This window comes from Sinocyclocheilus grahami, unplaced genomic scaffold (genome assembly GCF_001515645.1).
Source record: "Sinocyclocheilus grahami isolate Dianchi unplaced genomic scaffold, SAMN03320097.WGS_v1.1 scaffold152.1, whole genome shotgun sequence".
In the NCBI taxonomy this organism is placed as follows: Eukaryota; Metazoa; Chordata; class Actinopteri; order Cypriniformes; family Cyprinidae; genus Sinocyclocheilus; species Sinocyclocheilus grahami.
In genome coordinates this window covers 2,014,266-2,027,513 of record NW_015505331.1, presented here as the reverse complement: position 1 = coordinate 2,027,513, position 13,248 = coordinate 2,014,266, and the positions used below count along the sequence as shown (strand labels likewise).

Genomic DNA, 13,248 nt, shown 5'->3' with positions numbered 1-13,248 from the left:
CCAGCTGCATTTCCCCATTACACATCATTTCGAATGAAGTAAATTTTTTTCAGTAATTTGCAAGTGATGTCCCGGCGCTGATGACCGCCACCATTCATGTTCTCTTGTGTCTGAACAGTGTCGGCTCAGCCCCACCCTTGGTGTGGATGAGACGCAGGCAGAGCCACCACCGCCTGGGCTTACGTGGGTCCAACCAGGTCCTGTCGGTCGGACGATATGCTTACAAAGAGTACCAGTATTGTTGCCGTCCTCATATATGACACGATTCATAGCGTATCTGGATAAGAGAGCAGAGGTTGGCACTGACAAGGCTGCATGCTGATGTGAGGGACAGCCAGCTCAGATGCAGGAGCACGTGCCAACAAATTACGCGAGGACAGGATGCACAACAGCTCTTCCAGCAACTCACCAGCCGAAAGAGAATCACACATATAAGATAAATACTTTAATATACAAGTCTTTGCAATACTCACGTAATGAGATGAAGGGACCCATAATGTATCTGAAGAAATACTGGTCCCTGTATTTTGGGGCATGATCTTTCGGCCACATCTCCTTCATGTTCTCGGCTAGGCTTTGAAGACAAAGGCCAGGCAGTCTGGATCATCCTCGCATGTAAAGGTCTGTGCTCAAGGAATAGTTCTAGTTTAATACTTACAGGTGAAACCCTATTTGAAAATACATACAGTAATTGACCAAAATACAAACTAAGTAAATAGTTAAAACACCAAGTGTACCGAATGTCAGGTCAGGTTGCATAATAGTACATTTAAATTAAGTTTACTAAAATAGGTCTTACCAACAGTTTGAAGATACGTTTTGTGCTTCTTTGCAAAGACATTACTTTATTTCCAGTCTAAACACGTTCATATGTTTGAATAGTCTTTAATGTACCGTTGAGATTGTTGTAATGAGAAATCACTGAATTTGCAATGTCAGTTACAAATGAACTACTGAATGTTAGCATAACACACCTTTGCTCTAAACATCTAAAACACTTTCTTCGCTACAGCGATGTGTATTTTTTACAGGTTTGTCAAATTCAGCAGTTTTGTATAAGCCTTCAGAGTTGTTTGCAAAAAGTAAATTTGTTTTATTTTATTTATTAAAAAAGTTTTTAAAAAGTCAAAAACAGAAGTGTAAGCCAGCGCTTCCGTACCACGAGTGCCACCTAGTGATTTGGAGCACACTTGTGTTGAAATACACAAAAGTAGATGATAAAGCAAGCTATTTGGATCATGCTTGGACACGTATTTATTTTCTCTTTAGTGTTGTGTCTTTTTCTGGGAGCGTCCTAGGCTTTTTCGCGCTGATGGCCTGCATCCCAGCAGAGTCGGAGCGGAGCTCATGTCGGACAACATCTCCAGGACGCTACGCTCCATATGACTAGTAAGTCAAATCTCAAATAACTGCCCTGATGACTTTTGTTCTACCCTCTTAAATGATAGAAGTACTTGCGCTGTACAATCTATAAAGACTGTGTCTGTTCCCCGAATAGTGAGGTCAAAATATAAATTTAATGCAGGATCTAGAAAAAATCTGATTGTGATTAAACCAGAAAAATTTTAAATAAATGAACAAAAAGATATTATGTTGTTGTTGTTTTTTCTCTCTCTCTAGATCCTCTACCGATGTCTGTTGCACTTTATTTTGATATTTAAAAACCGCAAGGATATATACAAAGTAAGGGTAAAATTACACTGTATACAAAATAAGGGTAGTCGATGCATAAAATGTTCTTTTACAACATTAACTTGTAACTGGATGGTCCTACAGCATTAAGTACAAATATTCAATTTCATCTCTCGGTTAATGAGGTCCTAGAAATGCATGCATAATAATTATAAATATCAAAATGCTGTTTAAAATACAGCAAATATAGTTAATCACAAAACAGGTATATCACTTAGCCATATACAAAATATGCAGAGTAAAAAGAAAACTTTTACCACAACAAACAATAAAGATTATTCTAATGATTACTGGTTTCACTTTTATGAGTTTATCCGAGTTGGTGATTTTCTAATTTAGTTAATCTCATTGAAGAGTCCATGAGTGCCATACGGGATGTCCACTGGAACTTCTGCTCGCCCAAGCTCTGTGAAGGTCTTAGCATCAAGCACAAGGAGGAAACTGCTCTTTTTCTAAACAAAGTTACACAACATTATCACACCTGTCCAGAACCGAGTTCTTAAATTAAACTTGGACCAAATTAAAAATATATTATATATGACTTATATAATATGTTAACATGTCATAAAAGGAAGCCAGTGGAGCTTTGATGACACTAAGAAACTAACCTCTCTTGGTGTAATGACCACAGATATGACCACACCATCATCCTCATCCTTAGCATCAGGTGCTGGAACAAACACTGGTTCTGATGGGAACAAACCAGCATGGCGCCACACCTACAGACAGACAACAAGACAGATCAAATATTATATTCTCAACTGAAGTGAACTCTCAAACTAGTCTCATATAATTCTATTTTAATTTAAGTTGGTACCTTAAGCTTCTTTCCATTTAGATCCATCTTAAGCAGAGAGTCACCAAATATGTGTCCAAAGCCACAGGCGTAGAAGTACCGATAAGGACGAGCATTGTAATACGTGTAGTTAATGTGTGGGAACTCAAGACCACCATACTGTAACAGGTCATCATTGTAAAGATCTTCATGGAGCAGGAATACCTATTATTACCAAAGAGAAATTACTGTTATTGATGCTCATAAATACTATTGTTTTCAGTTCCCATCTCTCTCCACCTCTTGCTCACATACCACAGTTATAGTCTTCACAGCAGTGGCAGTGGTGTATGGGAAATTGATGAGGTTGTGGTCATTAGGCTCATCTTCCTTTATGTCCAGAGGCAGTACATATCGCCGTGGTAAGTTTGTTCACAATTAATTGAAGAACTGGAAAAGCCAATAGATAAACACTGTTAAAGTTAAATTTAAATGAAACTGAAAGAGAGGTCAGTATTATCGACATTTGACATGTTTTGGATTGTGAAGGTATTACCATGTCAATTTCTTCTCCAGATGCCCGAAGGTTCTCCATTGTGAAGTCAACAATCACATTGCCATCATCTCCACAGCACATGTCCATAATCAAATAGCCATTATCCTCATATGCATTAATCTGGTTCAGCGTGAACATGGCACTGCTGTAGTATTTTGTTTTGATGAGCTGCAGGGATGAAAACATGGATGTCAGAGGTGAAGCGACAGAAATACACAGTGCCCACAATTAGAAGTCAGTCAGTATGATGTTGGGACAGACTCTGCCGTGCCTGGCCAGTGCATCTGTCTGCCACATGGAAGATGGTTTCTAGTTCAGGGTTCCAGGACATGACTTTATGAAAGCTTTTTCCAGCAACTCTGTACAGCATGAATTTCAGCAGGTCTAACTTGATCGGCTGCTCAATGAAGACTATGTAATTCTCCGACATGACTGCAAACATAAGGTAAAAAATAAAATAAAATGAACGAACACTTTCAAATAAAAACAGAAATAATGCATTATTTTCCATTGGTGAAGATTACAATATACTGGAGAATCTACAATAGTGTGGCCCACATTTCCAACCATGTTAAATTCTATGTAAATAAATGCAAAATAATCCTTATAATATTACAGATGGATAAAGAACCAGAAGGGCAGATCAGATGATCTAAAAATGCAAACATGGCAGGCAAATTTACCAAAACTGTGGTAGTATGATGGTTTCCTGGGATCAGAAGCAGGAATAGAGCAAAGAATCTCTGCACCTGACAGATCAGCAGCATTGTTCTTTCCTTCACCTGCCGAAACTCAGAGGATATGGTAAAAGAAGCCTTTGAGAATCAGAATAGAAGGTGAAGTGTGGCCGTTCTATATTGATTTTCCCAAAAAGTGTGGCTCTGTGGTGCTTTTAAAACATTGGCTTAAGTGTTTCTGGGTGAGAACATGTGTTTGTTTGACCAGTGGCAGATGGGTGGAGTGCTTTGGTTTAGAACAGTCATTATTTTTGCAGTTCTGTTTGGTTTGAAAACATTAACAAAAAGAAGCCATTAGAGTTTGTTATATAAAAAGTACAAGTGAGGCATCCCACCTCTTCGGCCATATGAGTTTCCCAAGTTGTAAGTCGCTCCTTCACGGTCATGATGTGGATGAGCTGTTGCTGCATTAATTGCAATATTTTTTGAACAATCCACCTTTAAAAAACAAAATCACATAGAGATAACTGTTTTAGGAAAACATTGTGTGTTATATAATTTAATTTTTCGTCTGTGAAACACTCATATATACCTTTTCTTTGGTTTCCAGACTCACAGGGTCGATTCTGTGCATGAAGTTGGTCTCTGTGCTAGCTTAGGCTATAGGCAATGCATTTGGCTGATTAAAAAAATTAATATCTAAAACGGATTGTTGATTTTCATTGATATCTAATTATACAGTAGATCAGACAATAGATGGTGTAAACTTTAAGCTATCAGTTCAAATTTGCTAATTTTATTGTAGTTTGTGACAACAGAAGTTATGGCTTGACAAAATACTACGCTCACCCATGTGGCAAAACACACATGAACTAAGAGATGATTGCATAACACTGAGATGAGGCTATAGTAATAGAGCACAGAAATGCTTACCTGGCACTTTATACATTGAATCCTGTGTAGGTTTAGACATGACTTTGGTTGTTAAGATTCTTGATCTTAATAACATATGAAACACTAAACAAAAAAGGTAGAACAGACAGGCAATATGATACTGACAATATAAGACAGTCCCATAAACACATGACATTGTGGGATGGGCTAAATCTAAAGCAAAATGGACTTTGTACAGAGCCAAAGCAATACAGTGTGCCACTGAGAGTGAACACATTAAATACTTAACTGCTTCATTATTTAGTTAGAGAGATTGTTAATCTCTAAAATCAAGCTTTTCATGCGTCTTGATGACGTAAGATGAGAGATTATTTTTGTTTCATTTTATGAACATCACTGTTAAAAGTGACTGTAACGACAGTCTTTAATTCTTTTCTGCCATCTAAAGAGAGGCTTATATATAGTCATACATTTGTAGAATATTAATGTATTCCTTGTAAAACTTTATAAAACATCAACAACTATTTAACCTTTCTACATGTACAAATGTATATCTAATGTTTATAAGTTCAAAGTATTATAGTAATATTCTGAATGTGAACATTCTGACATTTAGGGAAAACAGACGGAAATGACAACATCATGAAAACATATAGGATTAAGTTACAGATTTACATTTGAGTTATTTTTACACAAGATATTTAATTTGAGATGACAAAAGCCTTAACCTCATCAGCAGCAGGGTTACACAACAACAGCATGACAATCTTATCCTCTCTTTGACAGACTTCGGGATACACTGTTATCTAGATGAGATTAAAGCATCTCCACGCAGGCTAATGAGTTTTCTGCAGGGCTTTTAGGGTGAACATACAAAACATTATCCTTTGAATAAGAAGAGCGCATCTAATGCAGTAGGTTCTGTGAGGTTGAATCCTGAGTTTGATGTTTAGAAGTAAACACTATAAGTACGCTTGTGTTCACTTTTTTTAATCCTCATGTCAAAGCGCAAACTATACATGACCAAACTGCTGTTTGGACAACAGATAAACTCAGTGTTTATATATTCAGGTGTCTTTGTTCAAAATAGATTTTCAGCTGTAATTAGCTGTGTACTACATCCAAATGTAAAAAAAACTTGTTGACAATGGTAATGTATTTAAGGACTAAAATGCTTGCTTTAATGCATTTTTACATTCAAATATTCAAAGGGAAAACATGCTCATTTTAGTTATATGATTCAACAGGGAGTTGTCATAAAACACAAGCTGGGGTCAAAATGTGTTTTTATGATATCATGACTTAATAGTGCAATATTCTTTGGCTGAATTTTCTGACCCCAAAATGCAAAAAGTTAATGCAGACATAGGTCACTCCTGATGTTAAACTCATTTCCCTGAGAACTTACCATCTGCTGACCTCATTCAAACTTGACCACAGGTTATACCTACTGTACATTCAAATGTAACATAGTTCACAGTGACTATGAGAAAAAAAAATCACTAACAACATATGTTATAACTTGATTCAAAATATGATTCATTTACACTACCGATAAAAAAAAGACATTTATAATGTTACAAAACATTTACATTTCATATAATTGCTGCTCTTTCAAACTTTCTATTTATAAAATAATCCTGACCAAATGTATCTTAGTTTCCACAAAAATATTAAGCAGCAGAACTGTTTTCAACACTGATAACAAGAAATGTTTCTTGAGCACCAAATCGGCATATTATAATGATTTCTGAAGGATCATGTGACTCTGAGGATGGCAGTAATTCCACCACAGGAATAAATGGCATTTTAAAATATATTAAAAGAGAACGCTTTAAATTTTAACAATATTTCACAATATTATTGTTTCTACTTTATTTGTGATCAAATAAGTGCAGCCTTGGTGAGCATAAATGTCTTTCTTTAAAAACATTAACTCTTACAAACCAAAACTCCTACCAACTCCAAACTACTGAACAGTAGTATATATTCTAGCTAGCTAGTTGTTATTTATTCAATTTTCTTACATCTTTATTAACCATTTAAAATTATATTTTCCATAAAATAAAAAAAGAAGAAGATGCAGTCGCCTTGAAAACCTGAAGTTGATCAAATTTCATAGCAAATATAAACTGAAAACCTGTTTTCTTTTTTATGTGAATGCTAAACTTTTAAGGACTGTATGTTCATATGTATAAATTATTTGAACTTAGTCAGTCTTAGTTAGAGGTTTGTGCATGAAGGCTGTGTGAATGGATTCAAGGAAAGCAGCTGCTCAAAAGGTGATAATGTTTTCCAGGCAAAACAGGTGGAACGCTTCATGCAGCACGTATTTCATAATTTTGTGTTGCCAGTGTGACATCACTAATAGAGAAGGTTTAAAAGTGGGCAAGTGTTCGGCAGCTGACCCCGAGTCAACATGTTCGCCCTCATCCTAGCATCAGTGCTCATCGCTAGCGGTAAGAAGTCTGCACACCTGAACAGAAGTGCTCAGGAGACTTATACTCAGTAGTCTGCAACATAATGAATACAGATATTGTAACCAAAACTCCTACCAACTCCAAACTACTGAACAGTAGTGTATATTCTAGCTAGCTAGTTGTTATTTATTCAATTTTCTTACATCTTTATTAACCATTTAAAATTATATTTTCCATAAAATAAAAAAAGAAGAAGATGCAGTCGCCTTGAAAACCTGAAGTTGATCAAATTTCATAGCAAATATAAACTGAAAACCTGTTTCCCTTCAAAGGATGATTTCTTTTTTATGTGAATGCTAAACTTTTAAGGACTGTATGTTCATATGTATAAATTATTTGAACTTAGTCAGTCTTAGTTAGAGGTTTGTGCATGAAGGCTGTGTGAATGGATTCAAGGAAAGCAGCTGCTCAAAAGGTGATAATGTTTTCCAGGCAAAACAGGTGGAACGCTTCATGCAGCACGTATTTCATAATTTTGTGTTGCCAGTGTGACATCACTAATAGAGAAGGTTTAAAAGTGGGCAAGTGTTCGGCAGCTGACCCCGAGTCAACATGTTCGCCCTCATCCTAGCATCAGTGCTCATCGCTAGCGGTAAGAAGTCTGCACACCTGAACAGAAGTGCTCAGGAGACTTATACTCAGTAGTCTGCAACATAATGAATACAGATATTGTTCTTATTCTGAATTTCTACTGCAGCCTTTGGGTGTGGAAAACCACCCATTGAGCCTCTCAGCTCTCGTGTGGTCAATGGAGAGGAGGCCAGGCCCCACAGCTGGCCCTGGCAGGTAAGTAATGTAGCACCATTTTGTCTGCCTTTATTTCTCATTCCCTCTTGTTACCTCTGTCTCACTAATAGTCACCCTTTCTGCTACAGTTTTACTTTACACATTTTGTCATTACATCCTCTCCCTCTCTTCATTACATTTATGCCATTGGCAAACACTTATCATTCAAGGTTTGTATTTCATGAGTTCATGCATTCCCTGGGAATCAAACCCATGATCAAGGTGTTGCTAGTGCAATGCTCTACTGTTTGAGCAGTCTCTAAATTGAGCATGTATTTGTATGTTTAATTAGCTTTTCATGTTTCCCATGATTAGATCTCTCTGCAGTATCAGAGCGGTAGCTCGTGGTATCACACTTGTGGAGGATCTATCATTGCTGAAAACTGGGTGATGACTGCTGCTCACTGCATCAGGTATAAGTGTCCAGTATATTAGTTGAATATATTGTTCATATGTCAAATGAACATATCATTTTCAATTGTGTTCAATGTTGTGAATTTGAGGACATCAATAGATTTCAACTGGACTTTAATCTTTAACCATCATGCATTTTCTCTCCTGTAGTTCTGGGCGCAACTACATGGTGCATGTTGGTAAACATGACCTGTCAGTATCTGAGGACGGCTCAAAGACCATCAGTGCACAGAAGATCATTGTGCATGAGAAATGGAACTCCTTGTTTGTGGCTCTCGGGTAAGTATTGTACTTAGTAGATCTTTACATAAATTGTGTCATATTTCATTTTAAATATAACTAACACTTAATAGGAATGAAAACATGTCTTGTCAATATACATTGATTAAATTCATATATTTAAAATTTTCTGAAATAAGTAATTAGGCTATAATGGCATTCTGTGGTCAATTATTTTTTATAAGGCCCACTATACTGTAAAATTGTCCAATTTCTATACAGTCAATTTTTACAGACCGATTACTGTAAAACTGACTATTGACAGGCAACCCGTTTCCATAATAAAATCTTTTTTTTCCACCAATGTTTTAACATAAATGTTGGCACAACCATTTTTAACTTGAATGTTCAAAGCTTTCACAGTGTCAGTTGTTTCCAGTTATTTTAGCTGGACAATTTTTCATTTATTATAATAATCATAAACACAATGGTTTGTTGAGCAAACGTTGAGCATTTTCGTTCCCTATTTTAGTGATCATTTGATCATCATAAATTATATATCAAGCTTAAAACCTCAAAATTCATCCTGTGAAAACTATTTTGAAATCGGATATTGCGTTACCATGGAAACGATACTTTAAATCTTTTGGCGGTCTCCTCCCCCTAAGTGGGCAGTGTCAAGTGTCATATTCCAAAAAGTATTACGGTCTCTTAGAATCAGAATTTTTTAAATCTTGACAAAATACATATCATTGGAAAGGTCTGAGTTTCATGATTCCATATTTTATTTTGTGATACAAGTAATATTGACAGAAAATTGAGACATTTATGACAGAAAAATGCATCGAAAAAATTCAATGGAGTTTGTATGTCACCCGGTGGCTGTTTGTGATATAACGTCTTAAATAAAATCTCACAGGAACCTCAATTTTTTTATATCAAATTCAAATTTGGAACATAACTTATTTAGACATAAGTCTTTAATTTTAAAGCACGTTTAGAGTAAAACCTGTTATGAGAAATATTTATTTTATATAAAATAAAATAAAAATTAGTACAGTGCATTTTCTTTACAGTAAATGTAAACTTCTACACTAATGAATTGGAAGTCTAGCTCATTCACAGGAAATAGTTTGAAAAATAAGGTGGATTATAAAATAATGTGATTATCTAATAACTCAAATCAAAGTTTTCATTTTTTTATATATATATTGTACAGTCAGTCTCTCATTATTACTTCACATCCAGGTCTTGATCACCCTGTCAGGTTTATTTTGTGTCAGACTGTAGACATAAACAAAGTAAGTGTAAACAACAGCTCTCACTTGTGATTCTTGTGCTCATTCAGAAACGACATTGCACTGATCAAGTTGTCAGAGCCTGTGACACTGAGTGATACTGTTCAGCTGGGCTGCATTCCTCCTGCTGGCTCCATCCTCGAAAACAACTACCCCTGCTATATTACAGGCTGGGGAAGACTCTCCAGTAAGTGCTTGTGCACAAGACCTGATTTAAGAAACCTGATTTTTCTCCATGTTTTAGTGTCCTGGCCGGTGTCCTGCAGAGTTTAGCTCCAACCCCAATTAAACACACCTGAACCAGCTAATCAAGCTCTTACTAGGCATACTAGAAACTTTGTAGCAGGTGTGTTGAGGCAAGTTGGAGCTAAACTCTGCAGGACACCGGCCCTCCAGGACCGAGTTTGGGCACCCCTGGTATAAACCAACATACTGTGGTTGTGTCCCAGCTGGAGGCCCTCTTCCTGATAGATTGCAGCAAGCACTGATGCCCGCTGCGGATCACGCCACCTGCTCCAGGTCTGACTGGTGGGGTTCCACCGTCAAAGAAACCATGGTCTGCGCTGGTGGAGACGGCGTTGTCGCTGGCTGCAATGTGAGTGATGTTATTCTGTCTGTGTTCATTTATATATTATCTTGTGCCACATCATTTGTTAAACATCTATAAGCTGACATTTACAGAGTAACTTTAACACATACATTATCACTCGAGCAAGAGTATTTTTGTTCGGAATTTTCAGACGATTGTGAGTGTAATATTGATTTCATATAGCAGGGCCAATGCAATAAACGAACAGTTAATATTGCGTAACTTACATTTTAGACACAATTTTGCCAGTAACCTTTCTGTTTCGGCTCCGCCAACAAATATCATTCCAAACAAAGCCACAAAAGCAACTGCGTATTGTTTTGCTCCTGAACGAATCGGTTGAAAGAGTGAGACATCTCACTCGAATAAAATGTAATCACCTATTGGCATAAGTTAACCATGTAAACTGCGGAGAGAGTTACTAAAAATAGTATTTGAACGCCGCGCACAGAGCCAGTCAAATTCAAATAGGCTACTGAAACGAATTTTTGTAGCCTATGATAAAAAAAATAAATATATATATATATACAGTGGGTACGGAAAGTATTCAGACCCCCTTAAATTTTTCACTCTTGTAAATTTTTTTTGAACATCCTACAGGGTGACTCTGGCGGTCCCCTGAACTGTAAGAACTCCGGCGGCGTCTGGGAGGTGCATGGTATTGCCAGCTTCGTTTCTGGTTTGGGCTGTAACACTGAGAAGAAGCCTACTGTTTTCACCCGTGTGTCCGCTTTCAATGACTGGATCGACAAGGTATACTACCATGATGCTTTAACAGAAATAATGTATTCAAAACACTGTGTAGCATTTAATGCATACACTCTAAAAAATGCTGGGTTGTTTCAACCCAATGTTGGGTCAAATATGGACTAACCCAACTGTTGGGTTAATAAGCTAATATAAAAATGTAACCAAAATTTAACCCAACAGTTGGGTTAATCCATATTTGACCCAACATTGGGTTGAAACAACCCAGCATTTTTTAGAGTGTAGAGTGCTTGTATGCATGCAGTAAATACTAAAGATTAGATACTAATACAGATCTTTAAGTTCTGTCTCAGGCCATTCTGTTTAACAAATGCTATAAGCCTATTTCCTAAAAGCCTATTAGAGAGACTTAAATGTGATGAATTATACATATGAATAATTAATTGCATATACAGAATATGTTGTTCATTCCTTTTTCTCTCTGCTTATTTAAGGTCATGATGAACAATTAAGATGAACCAAGGATGCCAGCCTTATTTTAATACCAGCAAACCAACCCACCAAGAAAAATAGTAAATAAATACATACTGTCTCAACAAGGGATCTACTTCTTCCATAATTTTTTCCTTTCCCACTCTCCCACACTGATGCAATACAAACTGCCAAATGTTTGCCAGAATATTAATCTAAACCTAAACTTCACTTAACTGAATGAAAACATCTCCAGATTAAGCACCTGAGAGTTTCCATGTTGCATCTATGTTGAACTTGATGAATGCAGCTGATCTGAATGTCAGATACGGTGTTTTAAAGATTCCATTACCACAGAGAACGATAGATCATTTGGCCAAAGGAGGTGAGGCTATCTATGATCGCTTCCTACTCAAGTGTAGGAGGAAGGGATGATAATCATGACCTGCTGACATGCAACAATATCATGTGAAAACAGCACATGGATGATCGGGGATCTGTGGGTTTAAATAAAGAAGTGTGTATTATTGCCAAATTCTCAAACATAATTTAAAGATGATGTTAAATGACTGTCAGCAGTACCGCAGATGTTGATGGAAAATGATCAGATTATAGCTTTTGAGAGTATGTTATACTCATTAATGTGGTTCGAAAATCATTGCATGAATGCTTCTCTGTCCTACCTGGTTTTGCTTCACATGAAACTTGTGAGAAATTCTGAAATTTTTGGTAAGAAGAGTAAGGGGAACAAGGATTGCCTGTTGGCTGTTTTGTGACATGGGGTGTGAAAATAAATCTTTACAATTATTTCTCAATCCTAGTTTTTCTACAAGGCATACACAATTCAAATTAGAGATAGGAAACTCTTTGCTTCTATATATCAAAGCGTCTGACATTCTGAGAGTGAAGTATCTCTCTCTCTCTCTCTCTTTGCTGTTTTCCCTACTTATGGCTTCATGGGGACTTCTGATGGCTCCTGATTTGTTAGTGGTAAACCATAAAGGAAACATTTATAAGCTTCTCTAAATGGCATTCTTCAGGACAAATGTGTTTAATACTGTATTATATCTTTGAAGGAGCACACAAAGATATTTATGGTTCTTGTTCATGTTATAATAAATAAAATATATGTATTTATATAAAATCTTAATACACACACAGGGCTGTAACCACCATACGTTCCCAAAAAATTCAGATTAGTTCTCCATCAATATGGGTTTTTCATTGTCTGATCCCTCAGCTTACATTTACATAGTCCTCCATATAGCCCATCACTGTAAAAAAAAAATCTGTAGTTTTTACAAAATAATTTTGGCAGCTGTGGTTGCCAGAATAATTTTGTAAAAAATACAGAAAAACAGTAAACACATTTACGGCCCAAAACGGTAAATTTTACAGTATAAAACTGTAATTTACAAGCAAGAAAATTTGAATGTAAACCAGTAAATTCAACAATGCACACTGCTATTAAAATCTGTTTAGTACCTTTAACATACTGACAACCACCATAATAATGCAGGTGGTAAAAGAGAAAGCCACATGAAGAATCAAAGCTCATCACAAGTAGCTTCGCCACAAGCAGAAGTATATACTAATATATAGAAGGTGCACAGAGTCATTCATGCAAACACAAAACACCATCATGGTAACACACATGATACTTAAATAATGCATTAAACTTTCATTAAA

The 13,248-nt window shown here is 36.3% G+C and overlaps 1 protein-coding gene and 1 pseudogene across 1 annotated transcript; one reads left to right on the top strand and one right to left on the bottom strand.

The window, feature by feature from the left end:
- Positions 1–2,026: 2,026 nt before the first annotated feature.
- LOC107592378 (beta,beta-carotene 9',10'-oxygenase-like) lies at positions 2,027–4,673 on the bottom strand (annotated as a pseudogene).
- Positions 4,674–7,607: 2,934 nt separating this feature from the next.
- ela3l (elastase 3 like) lies at positions 7,608–12,125 on the top strand. Its single transcript, XM_016281903.1, has 8 exons — positions 7,608–7,666; positions 7,772–7,860; positions 8,176–8,273; positions 8,425–8,553; positions 9,842–9,978; positions 10,241–10,386; positions 10,981–11,133; positions 11,583–12,125. Exons 1-8 carry the CDS (start codon positions 7,627–7,629, stop codon positions 11,598–11,600), a joined length of 810 nt encoding a protein of 269 aa, XP_016137389.1. The 5' UTR covers positions 7,608–7,626; the 3' UTR covers positions 11,601–12,125.
- The last annotated feature ends 1,123 nt before the right edge of the window (positions 12,126–13,248 follow it).

Coding starts and splice junctions, on each gene's coding strand:
- ela3l (XM_016281903.1), top strand. CDS start 7,627: ATGTTCGCCCTCATCCTAGCATCAGTGCTCATCGCTAGCG. Junction 7,667..7,771: donor ATCAGTGCTCATCGCTAGCG/GTAAGAAGTCTG, acceptor TTTCTACTGCAG/CCTTTGGGTGTGGAAAACCA. Junction 7,861..8,175: donor CCCACAGCTGGCCCTGGCAG/GTAAGTAATGTA, acceptor TCCCATGATTAG/ATCTCTCTGCAGTATCAGAG.